The following is a 14,441-nucleotide window of genomic DNA, read 5'->3' on the forward strand; positions in this document are numbered from 1 at the left end:
CAGTGAATCTTGGTGAAAATCCAGACAAAGTTAAGAACTGATTTATTTAAATTCATTTTTAAATGCAGACCAATGACAAAAACTCTGGGAAACTTAACCGAAAAGTAAACATTTCAAGAAAAACAGAAAAAAAACCCATTAATTACAAAGAAGAAAAAGGCTAATGTAAAGCAGTATTTAACAGAATCATACCCTCATATGTATTTCTCTCAGAATAACTAAACTAATGTCTATCAGGCTTTCTCACCTTTGTGTAAAACGTAACATATAATAAAGAGGGTCTATGTTTAAAGCATGTCTGTTACTTACACTACCATCATGTTCAAAATAAAGACTTTTGAATTGAATTCTTGTACTTCATTTTCTAAATCTGGTTATAACTGAACAGCTCTTACAGCTGTAAGAATCTGCTGCTTTTTAAAAAATATTCAAAATCTTTCCCACAATCTAACCACCAGAATTATTTCTTTCAAGCTAAATTAACTAAAATAAATTGGTGCATTTTAACTGAACTCTCAAAATAGATATCAGCACTGATCACAAATGTACACTTTTTATCCAGTGTGAATACGTTGGTGACTCCTTAGATTACTTGATGTGGTAAAAGCTGCTCCACACTGATCACATCTGTAAGGCTTGTCTCCAGTGTGACTACGTTGGTGTCTCGTTAGAGCACTTTTCTGGGCAAAAGCCGCTCCACACTGATCACATCCGTAAGGCTTGTCTCCAGTGTGAATACGTTGATGATTCGTTAGAGCATTTTTCTGGGCAAAAGCCGCTCCACACTGATCACATCCGTAAGGCTTGTCTCCAGTGTGAATACGTTGATGATTCGTTAGAGCATTTTTCTGGGCAAAAGCCGCTCCACACTGATCACATCTGTAAGGCTTGTCTCCAGTGTGAAAACGTTGGTGACTCGTTAGAGCATTTTGCTGGGCAAAAGCCGCTCCACACTGATCACATCTGTAAGGCTTGTCTCCAGTGTGAATACGTTGGTGTTGCTTTAGGTGACCTTTTAGGGCAAAAGCCGTTCCACACTGATCACATCTGTAAGGCTTGTCTCCGGTGTGAATACGTTGGTGACTCGTTAGACCACTTTGCTGGGCAAAAGCCGCTCCACACTGATCACAGCTGTAAGGCTTTTCTCCAGTGTGAGTACGTTGGTGTTGCTTTAGATGACCTTGTCGGGCAAAAGCCTTTCCACACTGATCACATATGAAAGGCTTGTCTCCAGTGTGAATACGTTGGTGTTGCTTTAGAGGACCTTGTTGGGCAAAAGCCGCTCCACACTGATCACATCTGTAAGGCTTGTCTCCAGTGTGAATACGTTGGTGACTCGTTAGAGCACTTTGCTGGGCAAAAGCCGCTCCACACTGATCACATCTGTAAGGCTTGTCTCCAGTGTGAATACGTTGGTGACTCGTTAGAGCATTTTGCTGGGCAAAAGCCGCTCCACACTGATCACATCTGTAAGGCTTTTCTCCAGTGTGAATACGTTGGTGTTGCTTTAGGTAAAGTTGTCGGGCAAAAGCCGTACCACACTGATCACAGCTGTAAGGCTTGTCCCCAGTGTGAGTTTTCTTATGGATCTTCAGGTTTGATGAAGTGGTGAAGACTTGCTCGCAATCATCGCAGCAGTGTCTTTTGGGTCTTCCGTTATGATTCTGTAACAGAGAAGATCACTTACATTATCTTGAATGCATTATCAAAAGCCTTTTCAGTTTCAATCAAGTGCTGCCTCAGGTTCTTTCATGTGAGACAATCTATGAGTAGTGTTGTCCCGATCACGTCATTTTCAAAAGATCGGGATCGGCCAAAAAAGTATCGGGACATACTGTTATGGCTCGGCCGGCTGGTTTCCGACTCCGCGACCCGGTAGCGCTGGGAGCGCGGAGTCGGCGCAGCGGCCAGAAGAGCCGGGCGGCTCTGCTCTGAGCCCCAGCTGCAGCTCAGAGCGGCTCCAGCAGCTCCAGGCCAGTTCGTCTTATTTGTTTGCTTATTGCTCTGTGTCTATGTTTTAACATATATTAATTATTTAATCATTTTATAATTGCATTTAACAATACAGACAGTTGATGTGTGTTTATTGTAAGATTTTGGGCAGCGCCGGCGGCTGAAGAATCGTTTGTGCTGGTGGGGAAGGAAGCGTGGCTAACAGAGAGCTAACAGCAGCTAGGCTACGCTCAGATAAACGGTCTGAAAGTTTTAAAAACAAAGAAAAGCTGTCGGAGAAAAGTGACTGTAGTGTTATGTAAATGATTATCCGTCACTCGTAAATCATCTTTTGGTCCACTTTATTGACTCGGTAACAACACAGGGATGACGGACTGCTATTTTGCAGGCTGGTGTTACGGTCTAAAGGGTCCGTGTCTGAACAACCACAATTGGTTCCTACGCTCTGCGTGACATCAGCACAACACAGTGACAGAAAACTATAACAGCCACAATGAATATCTGCTGCTATTCATTTCATGCTGTTGAGAATTCTGCACTACGGTTAAGCCAAAATGTATTTTCATTTTCTTATTGATTGTGAGTTTGACTGGATGTCATTCAACTTTTAAACCTCGTAAGTAAACTACCTCCTTTTGAAGTGAAATTGATTTATTTTTGTTATTTTACTATTCTGAACTTTTTGTTTTAGTTTACAATTTCATGTTTCTACATTTTGTGGCACCAGAGCTGATAAGCTTTGTTTTGATCCAATGATGCAGTCAGTGAAAAAACAAAAATATGTCCATGTTGGAGAGAATGGACAATACAGTTTTTTACTTAATTTACTTTACTTTTTTTTACTTTACTTTTTTACTTAATTCTTTGCCAAAATGTATCTGATTGGGAAAAAGTATCGGAAATGTATCGGGAGCCAAAAAGTGATCGGATCGGGAAAAATCGGGATCGGCAGATACTCAAACTCAAGTGATCGGGATCGGATCGGGAGCTAAAAAATCCTGATCGGGACAACCCTATCTATGAGGACTAATGTTTAACATATTTAGTTAAAAATGTTGAAAAAAAATTTGGCTCCAGGCCAGAAAACCCAGTTCCAAGGTAGCACCAAGTCTTTGCTGGGCTTGAGGAAAGAACTGCTTACGTAAACGGGGCAGAGTTGTTAAGACCAACGGCAAAAGCAAGACGGTGACATTTTCAAACAAGAGACAAATTAATACGGATACAGCAGCAGTGGTCTGTGGAGGAAACAACCTGTCTTTCTGTCTGGCGCCAATGCAATCGCAGCGACGTAACTGACGTTTGCAGTGACGTAATGACGTGGCTCCCCTTGGCACCCCAAGCTATGAAAAAGCAAACCGGCTTTCAGCTGGTTTGCAAGTTGAACGAGTTGTGAACCAGCACCGGCCCAGAACCAGCCCTGGAACCGGTTTGGTGGAAAAGGGGTATGTGTGGATGAGAGGTAGTAGCGTTGGTAGCAATGTTTTTTTTTTACCTGCCATTGTGTATTTTATGTTTATGTAATAATTGCTCGGGGGTCATGTTCTGGGTCTCTGGAAAGATCCTAGAGACAACTTACTGTTGTAATAGACGCTATATAAATAAAATTGAATTGCATTGTTATTTTCTGGCAGGCTTTGGACTGGATGGATGTTATTTTGACTGCAGTTACAGCATTACGCTGCTGTGGAGGAGCTGTATCAACGACAGTGCACCAGAAGAAATCGAGAATTATTTTCCGCGGTTTTCCGCTATTTGTTGTATTAAAAATCAGCGCCCTGGTTTTCCCTGGCTGTTCAAACAGGTAAATATTGTTAATTTTGCATCCGAACACGTCTTGTTTATTCGTCTTATATTCGGGCCGATACGGTACTTTAAAAAGCGACCTCGCGACCAGGAGAAGCAAGAGTGTAGGTGAAATGGTGCAGACAATTAACGTTACAGGCAGTTAACAAGTAATAAATCATGTTACCGACGAGATGCTGCAATTTTGTCAGGGCTGAAAGTAGTGCACAAATATGCATGAAAGGTGATAGCGAGAGTCAGAGTGCAGGGCAGGACGAGTTGGCGAGGCGAGGGTAACGTTAGTCAGTTTCCAAGTCATTAGGAGCATATCAACGCAAAGCCAACGTGTATGTTATTTAAACATCACTTTTTATTCATCTTTACAGATATTCTCAAAAACAGAGCCAGTGGGTTTGACAAACGGTGGCTGAACAAATTTACCTAGGTCGGGCTTACTGAGGAAGGTATGGTCTGTTATTTATGCTAAACGTACTGTGACCCCATGCAGCAGAAACTATCACTATTTATGTCTGTATCAAAATAAATATATATAAATAAAATAAAATACTTAAGGAGCATGAGGCTCCTTTTAAGAAATTAGACTCTATAGCGTCACCCTTCACCACGACGGCCGTCGGGGGTACTGCAGCCAACAGCGAAGCCGACACGGGAGAACGTGCATGCAGCGTCATGTGACGTCACATCCACAGGACAGCGCGGGAAATTTGGGCCCGAATTGCAGCACATTTTGCAGCACACAGCCTGTTCAAGGCAACGGAGAGATACACTAGAGGGCTCATTCTTTTGGGTTTGGAACGCTTCATCTGACATTATTACTAGAAAACTTAAAAAGTATACGAATTTTTTTCATAAATCCTACCTCAATCCTGCCTCAAGCTCCTTTAATGCAAGGTGAAGACACCTCTGCGCAGCAGACTGAAGGAGAGGCACTTGGATGTCTGTTGTAAGGAGGCCATGATGGACGAGAGCAGGACCATGGAGGGCCAGACCATCGATGGACCAGACCAGGAGGCCTTGGACTACAAGGAGCATGAGGATCTACAGATGGAAAAATAGGAGGCTGAAATATTCTCTGTCTGGTTGCGAGATTTGTCAGTAAATGTCTGAAACCCTACAAAAACTCTTACCAAGACTACTTGTCTTATATCCAGTCAAAATGTTTTATTTCTAGTCCAAAAAAATCATTACATTTAAAATAAGACGGTCACCTAAAAAGTAACTCGTTCTAGAAAACCATTTTCACTCATTTCAGTGAAATTTTCTCTTGTTCCATTCGCAGTTTTTTTTTTTTTACTTTTTTTTTGGTAAGATTGAGTTCTTTTATTTGTATTTATATTTTTATGTTAATAAAATAATGCTTTAACATGACAATTGTCATATTTTTAACATACATTTCAAATAATTTACATTCTTTGTAAATTGATTTCTTGGGAAAAAGGGGCAGATTAAATAAGATTCTTGTTCTTTCTGCACCCTTTCATTCAGAATTTAGGAACTTTTATGTTTATATTAAATTGTTTTATTTTATCAATTAATGAAATAAAGAACAAATAAATAAATTTGTAATCATATTAGAACTCCCAAAATACAAAATATCTTGTAAAAAGTGTTTGCTTGAGCCAGTTGAAGGCACGGTATACGGTATGCGCATGACCAGGATGGTGCCACCTCTGCCACAATTTGAGCCAGGAAAAACCCTGGTTTCAAACCATGTGGTCAGGCCTTCCAGAAGAAGAAAAGTCAAGCCAACTTCATTTATGAAGCACATAAAATAAACTTTACACCACTAAAAGACCCAAATTCTAAAACATTAAAAAAAGTTTAAAAAACAGTTGTAGTCAAGGAGTTGCTGAATTCAGGCAGTGGTATGTTTATGCATAGATGCATTGCTTTCATGGTGTTTTCCACTGTGCAAACTCAAAGAAAAATTAAAGTTGCAAGCAGTGATGAACGGGCCCTCGCAATCATGGCCACCGCCCCCCATAAGCATATCAGAAATGACACCACCCACGACTTTCCATTCAAGTTATGCCAGAAAACGGGGACTATCAAATATTGACCAATCAGAAGAAGGGGCGGGGCTAATTCATGACAATGAAGGTCAAGTACTCAATACCGAGTCTGATGACACCACCCACGAGTCTTTATGTCAAAACATTCAAAAGTTATGGCAGAGAAAAGTTTTCTAGGGGGCGCTGTTGAGCCTTCTTGCCACGCCCATTACAAACCAATAAATATCACATTTTTCGCCAGGCCTGGCTTGCGTGCAAAATTTGGTGACTTTTGGGGCACGTTTAGGGGGGCAAAAAGGCCCTCCTTTCGTCAGAAGAAAGAATAAAGAAATTCCTACAGATACAATAGGGCCTACGCACTGTAAGTGCTCGGGCCCTAATAAAGAAAAAAAAAAATTCCTACAGATACAATAGGGCATTCGCACTGTGCTCGGGCCCTAATTAGACGAGGATAAAGATTTCTTTTTTTTTTTCCTTTGGCTTGTCACAATTTGCTCATGCATGTGAACATTCACATTTTTCTGACACTGGAAATGTATGCTGTGAGTTCTTACCTATCCATTGAGACCAATATTATGCATATTGTCTTTTTAATTGTGAGGATATTTTTGATTTAATATGGATAGGCTTGTTTAGGCGAAATTCACCTTCAAAATCCCTAGGGGTTAACAGGTTACGAATTAAATAAATATATAAAGATTAAGATAAAAATTAAAAGAAATTAAAGCCAACATCTCATACTGGGTTAAAACCCTGGCACAAAAGGTGGGTCTTGAGAAATTATTTTAAAATTGCCAAGAAAGAGGACTGTCTGTTATTTACTGGTAACGCATTCCACAATTTGGGGGCTACAACAGCAAACTAGCAAATTAGGACTGGGTCATATTATACCTTGGTCAGCTGATCCGAGTGACCTAGAAGAAGAGTGTAAATGTAGCAGCTCAGAGAGGTAGGGTAGGGCAAGACCATTTAGAGATAGAAAAACAAATAAAAGGATTTTAAAATGAACTCTAAAATGGACAGGCAGCCAGTGCAGTGAGGATAAAACGGGAGTAATGTGCTCTCTCTTTCGTGTTCTTGTTCAAAGCGGTGCAGCAGCATTTTGCACCGGCTGAAGACGACACAGGCCGGACTGACTAACACCAACGTACAAGGCGTTACAATAATCCAGCCGAGTGGTGATAACTATCTTTTTTTCATTAAAGAAAAGATGACTTTGTTCAGTTGACCATAAACAACCTTCTCCAAAATCTTTGAGAAAAGGAAACTTGGAAATAGACCTATAATCTAAAAGGACAGTGTGATCAAATCCAGTTTTTTTTTTTTAAATCAGTGGTTGAACTATTGCATGTTTAAATCCTGAGAACAGTCTGCCATGAATAAGAGCAAGAACTGATGGTCCCAGAATAGAAATGATGTCTTTAAACAATCGAGGTGGGACAGGATCAGTAGGGGAGCCAGGGGGCTTCAGATGACCAATAATCCCATATAAACATGACCGTCACAAGTTCAAACTGGTCAAAAAACAGCAGAACAAGGAACAGACACTGAAGGGTAAAAGACAGGTGGCAGAATATGAGCACTAGTATGAGTCACCATGTCCACAAAAACTTAAGAAACCTTTCATATGCCCCAGGAGTTTGAAAAAAGACTTTTTGAATAAAATTGAAGATAATTACAGTACATCTGAAACAAATGATTATAACATATTCAAGTGAAAAAGCATGTTATTTTGCCTCATTAAAATCATCTCGAAGTTTGCATCATAACTTCTCAGCTGCCGGTTAACCTGCCGATCTTCCACCCACTTTTCTCCTACTCTTCTCTTATTTTCTTCTCTTTTCTTTCTTACTGCTATTTTTTATTTTTCTTCTTCGTGCTACTGCTATTTTTATTTTTATTCTTCGTGACAGGGATTCGCTTTGGCCTGCGGAGTTAAGTTCAGCATTGGTTTTAAAGATATCTGGCGCCATCTAGCGGTGTGATGGGTATAATGTCTAGACCCCGAATGTAAGACGACCCCCATTTCTTCAGTCTTATTTCAATGCAAAAAACACCCTCTTATATTCGGGCCAATACGGTATTGAGAAAATGATCAACAACATTAAATAATATACGTAGTTTATGGGGGTTGGTAGTCTAGTGGTTACAGAGGTGGGCTTGTACGCGACACATGTAACACAGGTTTTTGATCTCAGAAGACTACATCACAAATTATCAAGTTAAAAACAGACAACCAAAAACAAAAATTATGTCCAGCGTGTGACTACGTTGCTGAGTGGGCTCAGACACCCCCTGTAAAATGTTAAACGAGTCAATTCAGTTTAACAAGTCCTTAATCATTGGCTTTTCAGGGCAACACACGTGCACGTTAGATTCTCCAACAATAAGGATCCGGTCATATTTTGGCATGAGTTCAGCCAGTAATTCAGAGATGTCGTTTAAATAAAAATCCTTATTGTATTCACAGATATCATGTGACGTCACACAGTACTCGCAGCGCCATCTTGAGGACCGACTTGCAACCTTGGATCTATTATAAAAAAGCTTGCAACATGCCGTCTATCTGTTGTGCCGTGGGATGCGACAATAATAAGTCTAAAAAAATGGGATTGACCTTTTACCAGTGCTTTAAGTGGGCCTTGGGATATTGTGATATTTAAATGTTCTTCTATTTTCTTCCTGTCACTCGTGTTGAAAGCCGGTTGAAAGCGCTGTAGGAAACAGTCATGATGGGGATCCAGTTAGTTGAAATGAGAAGTTATCTCTATGATACCTCCTCATTTCACCACAAAAACCACAATAAAGTGGCAGAAAGAAATAATATCCTATTATTATATAGGTCCCGGTGTTGTGCCAAAAAGTGATTGCCTGCCAGAATCTGATTTCTTCTTATTTCTGGCCGCGGGAGCGCGCACAGCAGCCCGTTGAACGATAGCGCTAAAACGTCAGATTTTCAGATTATGAAGCTCAATAATGAGATCAAATCATATTTAGGCAGAAACAACTGCAAACTGTATTTGGCCTTCAATCAATTTTTGGCAGGTGAAAATGCCTATTTTGTGTTGTAATGGTCCTTTAAAAGAGTTAAAAGCAATCCTGTGAGCTCTAGTGTTTATATTATAAAGCTCAAGAATGAGATCAAATCATATTTAGGTAGAAACAACCTTTCATTAACTGTATTTGGCCTTCAATCAATTTTTGGCGGGTAAAAAGACCCATTTTCAGGGGAGAAATCAGATTCTGGCAGGCAATCACTTTTTGGCACAACACCGGAACATCGGACGGGAGGGAGAGAAAAGGTCCTGTAAGTGGGGAAAAAAACATTTAATAACTGCGTGTGGTGACGCAATCAAACAGCAAACAGCGTGGAATGAGCGGCGTGTGGTGTTAAATGCAGCAAACATGTCAGCATGTCAGATCATTACTGAGATGTGGGGAAAAAGCAGAGGACACAAGAAATGATCCAGGCTGAGTTGGATTTGGGAAACGGCTTGGAGCTTCGCCGGTGTATGGAGAAGGATTGTGGACCAGGTAGATATATATGTCCGCAAACGACAAATCTGGCAGGTTTTTGGCAGACTGGAGTTGAGTCAGTAATTGATTAGCTATTATATACGGATCGAAACCTAAAGTGTCAATTTTCTGTAGATACCGTTGCTGTTCTTCGGGAGTTAAGTGAGTTATTAGGTGAGACGTCATATTGGCTGCGCGACGTGAAGGTCCTCGGTCGGTCCTCAAGATGGCGCTGACAACAAAAAATGTCACGTGACTGAAACCCATGAATATCGGTGGTCAATAAGATTACTGCACACAAGACTAGGGCTGGGGATCGATTCAAATGTCAAGAATCGATTCAATTTTGATTCTTAAGATTCAGAATCGATTATCAAACTTTTATTCGATCCGATATTGATTCGGGTTAGTGTTATTAAAACTGCTTTTTGAGCTGTTGCATGAATTATATAACTGTAGTTATGCAACATATTAATACTAGTATTATATTGAGATTCAACAGCAAGTATTGGCAGCTAATGATGCTGTAAGGACCAATCACCTTCCAGGATGCTGATAGAACTGCTTTCAGAAACATCATGTGGGTCAGAATTACCAAACAGATCCAGGGAGGAAACAGAGGAACTATGAAATCGGTTTTATTTTTTCCCCATTTATGAGAATCTGGTTTTTAGCATTTTATGCAAATATAACTCCAAAACGGTTTATAAAGCAAAGAAATATAGACAATTTATGCAATTATAACTGAAAACTATAATGTGTTCATAGCTTTATGGGCATTAACAAAGAAATACCAAAAGTTGTAATGTAACAATGAGACATTTTTATTTATTCATTCATTTTTTTTAATAAACCTTTAGACATATGAATCGATTTTTAGGAATTAATGAGAATAGATTTAGTTACGTCTCTTTATTAGGGAGTTATTGACCGCAGAAGTGGAAATCTACAAATATCTGTCCAACTTTAAAGGACCAAAAAGGTCTGGACTGCTTTGTCTGCGCGCCGCCACATTTACAAACATTACAGCGCAGAAACGTTTATACGTACTAGTAGGCCATAAGGTGAAGCCCATTATCATTTCATCACACTTTTGAGGACTACACAATCTTTACATTATAAAAAAAGATTGATTCCTGCTCACTTTACAAGTAAAAGTTAGGAGTTCAAAACCCCGCAAGAGTCCCGTGACGACCGCGCCTCGACCCGCGGACGAAAATCTTACTCCGCTCAGAAGAAACTAGTACCGTTTTGCGGTCACCGATCACGTGACTCTTGCAGGGGTTAGAGCTCCGACTCTTTTTTATATTGTGTCGTCCTCAAAGGTGGGAGCGGGAATCACTTCCTGAAATACTTTTTGCGGTTCACCTTACGGCCTATTGTATCGTAAAAAAGTCCCGTGTCTGTGTTACCTGTGGTTTAGTTCAAACACGCTGATACAGACAAAAATAAAGCGTTTGGATCGTCATTAACAGATACAAAAACCGAGAACGAGCGGCCACGTGGACCCGAACACTGACCTGCAGACCAGCAGAGGAAAAGCCCGTTTTGGTGCTGGTGGACTCTGAACAGTCCTGGTCCTGGTCCTTCTCGGGATCTGGGTTCTGCTCCTGCATTCTTCCAAAATCGAGCAAATCAACCTAAAATCGTCTTTCTATGGTCTGTATGAAACGAGGCTCCTTCGCTGTGAGAACTCTGCCCGGAAACACGTGACAACCAAACTGACCAGATATGACGTTCTTTCTTCTTCTTTGTGTTTTTTGGCAGATTGCAATACCAACTGTATGGTGCATACCGCCACCTACTGACCCGGAGTATGTAGGACAGGATCTAGTTATCTATAGCTTTACATTAAATGATCTAATATAATAATAATAATAATAATAATAATAATAATAACAATGAAAAGAGAAAAACAAACAAATAAAACAAAAAAAACAAACCTAACCACAAATAGCAATTAGCTGTTTCTGTGGAATATTTGTGTCCAAATCCAAATTGTTGTGAATAAAGTAATTGGTTAGACTCTAAATGTTCCATCAATTGCTCAGCTACAATTTCCTCCAGGACTTTTGATATTACAGGGAGGAGAGCAATAGGCCTATAGTTACTTGCTATCTCCTTGTCTCCTGATTTGTAGACCGGAGCAATTATTGCAGTTTTTCAGCTGTCTGGGAATAATTTTGTTTTTATTGACAGGTTTACTAAATAAGTAATTGGCTCCAGCAGACAATTCAGATACTTCTTGATTAAGACAGCATGTAGATTATGAATGTCCTTTGACATGGAGTTACTCATGTTCACAATCACAATGAAAAGACTCTGAATTAATCTGATTCACTTCTTTAGAGTTTGACTTAATAGCTTTAAAATTACTTACAGTTCTGTTACAGACTCAATAAAAAGGTGGTTAAAAACATTTGCAGTGGTCTCATTACTGTAAATGGGCTCACTACAAACCTTAATAAGGTTTATTTTAGGATGCTTTTGCCTACTGGAATTGGTTAATCTGTTTATGTGTTGCCACAGTTTAGAGCTATAGCCATTGGCGTCTTCAATGAGTTTGGAGAAATAATTAAAAATAAATAAAGTCTTTTTATTTTTTTTTTAATAAGATTGTATCCCTGATTTTTTACCAATTTCATCACCCAGTGCTCATACCTAAGTAACAGTCCTGGTCATTGCTCCACTCTGCCAACCCAGGGAGGGCCCTGCACTGAGCTCAGGTCTCCTTCTTATCCCGAGGAGTGAACAGCTTCTTTTCACCAGACAGGGTGGGGTTTCTCTGGCCAGACGTAGCGAATGGAAGGATCACGGCTGGCCAGAGGGGGCATGTATAGCTCAGGACTGATGCATGTTTTTGTGAGGGTAGCTCACATTAACTACCAAGGGAACACGGGGAGAACATGCAAACTCCACACAGAAAGGCCCTAGTCTTGGCCTTCCGCAACTCAGACACCACTTTATTCCTCAAGCCAGTATTTTCAGAGCAAGATCTCGTTTTTTTTAACGATTTGAAGTATATCATTATTAAACCATGGAAAAGAGTATTTTTTGGGTTTACTTCTCCAGGTTTTTGTGTATTTATTTATTAGATTGCTTAAAGTAGAGGTAAGGCTTTTGACACTATAATTTAGATCTGGCTCTTTAGTTACTTTTTCCCAGTTGATTTTCTTCAGATCATGTTCAAAGTTAGCTATTTTTTATTTGGGAATTCCTGTTGTTAAAATTGAATTTTCTATTTTGTTATGGTGAACTAGACGTTTTTTAGTTAGCTTTCTTACAATCAGTGTCATATTATAGTCTGAAAGTCCAGTAATTTACAGACCAACAATTTACAGACCAAGAGAAGCAAATGCTATGTCCACAAAATTGTGTTACTCTTGCTCATCTTAAGTGGGGATATCCACTTGAATCCTGGTCCACCAGTGATCCCTAACTCAGTCCAATATGGTGATTTGCCCTTGCATAATTCTTCTGGAAGTTTTGAACCTGCAATTGATCCCCATAGTCTGGTTAGTTTGGGGCAAAAATGGGGTCAAGGCTGCAAATTATGATTAACATTTGAGCCAATGTTTTTTTGTTTATTTAGGGTCCAATAAAGAAAAAAATGCAAGGAGCCCAAAAATTTAGGTAGGCGAAGGGTCCAAAACGACCACACCCACTTTTTGCACGCAACATTCTGTATCTCAGCTCCTGAAGGTCGTACAGAGTTGACTTTGGGCTCAAAAGATGCGGGAATGACACATTTATATTAGTGTTATGAAGAAACATATGGCCTAAAACCTTTACGTTTTGGGATATTCAAGAAAAATCCTTTTTTATCACTGAATTGATCAATACCCAAGCCACTTCAGCCAAATCTGCTCATGAAGGCCATGCAGTTTGTTTGGGCCAAAGTTCTAGATCTACTCATGGGGCATAGGCCCCTACTAGTGTTTAAGTTGAGTCATTGTTAGAAGATGAGGACCCCAACAACCACCTAAGAAACAGAGCAAACCATGTGAAGCCTCAAAAAACTTTATTTAAACATATCACACATCCCATCACACAGGATTCAAACACTTGCTTAGGCACTTGCAATATATGAGACATTTCATCCCCCTGCCAGGACAAGAACATGAGGTGCATTTATTAGTTCTGCAGCTACACACCCCTGTTACCCGAGACAATGTATCTCCTTCGGAAATTGTGCTCCACCTGACGAAGAGTTCCTCCCCATCGGTAATCCATGCCCATTCAACAACCGGGGGACAAGGGAGTTGTAGAAGGCTGTTCCCCCACAGCCATCCTGCCTGGAATGCAGCTCTCAACAGATGCTGTAGAAGTGCATCCTTACTTGGGGGCAGGTCTCGCAGCTCATCTTTAACAGAGTGCTTGAACAGCTGGAATCTGAGTCCATCTATACTCACACAGTCGTACAGTCCAGCCTTGTTGTACCAGCTCATTACCCAGGGTTCAATAACTTCCATGATGTTCTTAACTGCCTCGATATCAGGGCAGCAACTTAGTCCTCTCAATGCAGCAGTGAGCTCTGTCAACTTACTGTGGTTCATCCAGGCTTTAAATTGAGCATTCTTTGAGTGGCCAAAGAAGGCACTCACAGAATCACAGCCACTGAAAGAATGGAACACAGGCATGGCATCAGCCACATCTCCACCAAGCTTCTTGTGTGCTTCTGTGATTGAGTAGAACTTGCGTTTGTCCGGAACGGCAAAGTCAACGATAAGTTGCAAGTCACAACATACTGACAGGAACTTTGTAGTGAACCCTAGCAGGATGACAACTACATCAGAGTTGACTGTTCGAACTGTAACTGACCTGATCCCCTTGTTTAGCATGTCCATCACATGGACAACAATGCGGTTGTCAGCCTCCTCAAGCATTTCTATGCGGTCATAAAGCTGGATCTCAAAATCTTCGCCAAAGTTTGCAAGGATCTTCCTGCCGTAGGTAATGCAGAATTCCTTGCTCCAGTTCCATGTCTGTTCCTTAGCAATCTTGGAGAACATTAAGTTCAGGGCTACCTTGTTGTCTTGATTAGACAGAAAAGCTTCAAAGAATTGCTTAGATTCGGGCACGGTGTCATTCTCGCTGAAGGCCATCTGTGAACCACCTGCTGACCCCCGATTCTTCCTAGTCGCAGTCTTAATGCTC

General features: G+C 40.4%; 1 protein-coding gene across 1 annotated transcript; it reads right to left on the minus strand.

Annotated features, from left to right (window-relative positions):
- Window positions 1-554: 554 nt before the first annotated feature.
- Window positions 555-10,900, minus strand: LOC133449180 (zinc finger protein OZF-like). Its single transcript, XM_061728313.1, has 2 exons — window positions 10,805-10,900; window positions 555-1,664 (listed from the first exon to the last, which is right to left on the minus strand). The coding sequence occupies exons 1-2, from the start codon at window positions 10,898-10,900 to the stop codon at window positions 555-557; spliced, it is 1,206 nt and encodes a 401-aa protein (XP_061584297.1).
- Between the last annotated feature and the right edge of the window lie 3,541 nt (window positions 10,901-14,441).

The sequence above is a fragment of the Cololabis saira genome, chromosome 8, assembly GCF_033807715.1.
Source record: "Cololabis saira isolate AMF1-May2022 chromosome 8, fColSai1.1, whole genome shotgun sequence".
NCBI classification, from domain to species: Eukaryota; Metazoa; Chordata; class Actinopteri; order Beloniformes; family Belonidae; genus Cololabis; species Cololabis saira.

Excerpts from the sequence above, each read along its gene's own strand:
- LOC133449180 (XM_061728313.1), bottom strand. The coding sequence starts at position 10,900 with ATGCAGGAGCAGAACCCAGATCCCGAGAAGGACCAGGACCAGGACTGT. Across the intron at positions 1,665-10,804 it reads TTTCCTCTGCTGGTCTGCAG|AATCATAACGGAAGACCCAA; the intron begins GTCAGTGTTCGG and ends TCTCTGTTACAG.